This window comes from Hippocampus comes, unplaced genomic scaffold, assembly GCF_001891065.2.
Source record: "Hippocampus comes isolate QL1 unplaced genomic scaffold, H_comes_QL1_v1.1 scaffold333, whole genome shotgun sequence".
Taxonomy (NCBI): Eukaryota; Metazoa; Chordata; class Actinopteri; order Syngnathiformes; family Syngnathidae; genus Hippocampus; species Hippocampus comes.
Genome location: NW_017805386.1, coordinates 378,663 through 380,450, shown reverse-complemented (window position 1 = coordinate 380,450; position 1,788 = coordinate 378,663). Strand labels below are relative to the sequence as shown.

Here is a 1,788-nt window from a genome sequence, read left to right as displayed (position 1 = left end):
GTCTGCGGACTGCGGCAAGGCACCGCCGGTGAGGGAAAAAAAAAAAAAAAAGAGGAGACAAAACACTTTGTTTCGTGATAATAGTTGCCCTTTTTTGAATGTTCTTTCGAGGTAATTATCACTCATTCAGCCATTGTGTAAGTGTGTGTACCTTGACCATGTTTTATGTGTGTGTGTGTGTGTGTGTGTGTGTGTGTGAGAGAGGCATGCGTGTGAGTGCTTGTGCACGCGTCCAGCCGATGAAAGGCATCCCTTCCATCCATCGGCGTGGCCGTCCCGCGCGTCAGATGTCGAGCAACATGTGGAAGGAATTTCTGACCTACTTTTCATTTCCTCCTCCCAGCCAGCACCCCCCCGCCCGCCTTGCACACAAAGAGAAACAAAGCCACAGAAACGCACCGTCACGCATCTTAGACAGGAGTCAGAACATGGCTTCCCATGCCAGCTTTTAGTGACGTGAAAAAAGCCCAACGTCCCGAACCTTTAGCCCCTGCCACTCAAACACTAAGCCAAAGCGCCTCACCCCAGCCCCGAATCCCTAACACTAGCCCTTAACCCTAGCTCCTAAAGCTAGTCCCTAACCTTGAAGCCTAACTCTTGCCCCTAACCCCCCAGCACCCGCCCCGCCCCCAACTGTTCTTGGAGACTTAAATTCTTGGGAAATGCCGACCGGTTCTCCCACAGCTACGGAGATGCTTTTGTGGCGCCGGACCCCGAATGACGCTGCATTTTCTTCCCCAGGCCTGTTCCTGATCCTGGGCCTGATGCTGTACCCGGCCGGCTGGGGCTCGGACAAGGCCCGCCTGTACTGCGGCGCGGAGGCGGCGCCGTACCGGGCCGGCCTGTGCTCCATGGGCTGGGCCTTCTACACGGCCGCCGGCGGCACGGCCCTCACCTTCCTGTGCGCCGTCTTCTCGGCGCAGGCCGAAATCGCCACGTCCAGCGACAAGGTGCAGGAGGAGATCGAGGAGGGCAAGAGCCTCATCTGCCTCCTGTGAAGGCCGCCCGCGCCAAAGACTCTTGTCGCGTTGTAAATACTTGTACATACGCTCGCGTCCTCTCACCCGTTTCATCGGGGACTCAACAAATTGACTCATTGCAAGATCCACTGGCTCGCTGTTTTTCCGGCCGTGCGAATACGTGCCAGCTTTCGAACGAGAGCCATTTTGAGAACAATTCGATGGACAAAAATCGGAATCCATGAAGTTGGACTTGTGCTACATTTGCATTTTCGGCGCCAAGATGACATTCTCTTTGGATTTTGCATTTTGGGTCTGATTTGAAAGCGAAGATGTGTCAAGCGCCATTTTTGTGTTGTGGCTATGGAAGCCCGCGTCCAAATCCCTGACTTGATCCAAAGTGGATGCGATCTTGGTGTTGAAATGGCAAATGTTGCGCACTCTGAACTTATTCCAATGTTTGCCAATCCAGGAGCCCCAAAAAAAAAAAAACCCCAACAAAACAGAGGTCCACAAATAAACTGAGAGATCAAGTCGTAACATTTTCATGGAAAAGAAAAACTCCAGAATTTTTCAAAGAATTTTATGTGATCTGGAAACAATAAATATCCCAACATGACCATCATGTCATTGTCCGTACCGGCATCGTAAACCGTTGCCATGCCTGCCTTGTTTTGTTTGGTCTTTTTAATCGCCCACACATTTTGATTGTCAGTGTTAGGACACTTTTCTTTTCTTTTCAGTGTTTCAGAAGGACATCTTAAAATGAACACAATTCCAAACAGCAACAAAACGAGAAAAAAAAAACAAACAAACTCTGGAGTGGCGT

At 50.6% G+C, this 1,788-nt stretch overlaps 1 protein-coding gene across 1 annotated transcript in view; it reads left to right on the top strand.

The window, feature by feature from the left end:
- lhfpl2a (LHFPL tetraspan subfamily member 2a) overlaps window positions 1–1,611 on the top strand; it is a 3,089-nt gene extending 1,478 nt beyond the window's left edge. The window contains exon 2 of the mRNA XM_019873043.1: window positions 742–1,611. Coding sequence (XP_019728602.1) covers window positions 742–998 — 257 coding nt within the window. The 3' untranslated portion in view covers window positions 999–1,611. The remainder of the gene's footprint in view (window positions 1–741) is intronic.
- The last annotated feature ends 177 nt before the right edge of the window (window positions 1,612–1,788 follow it).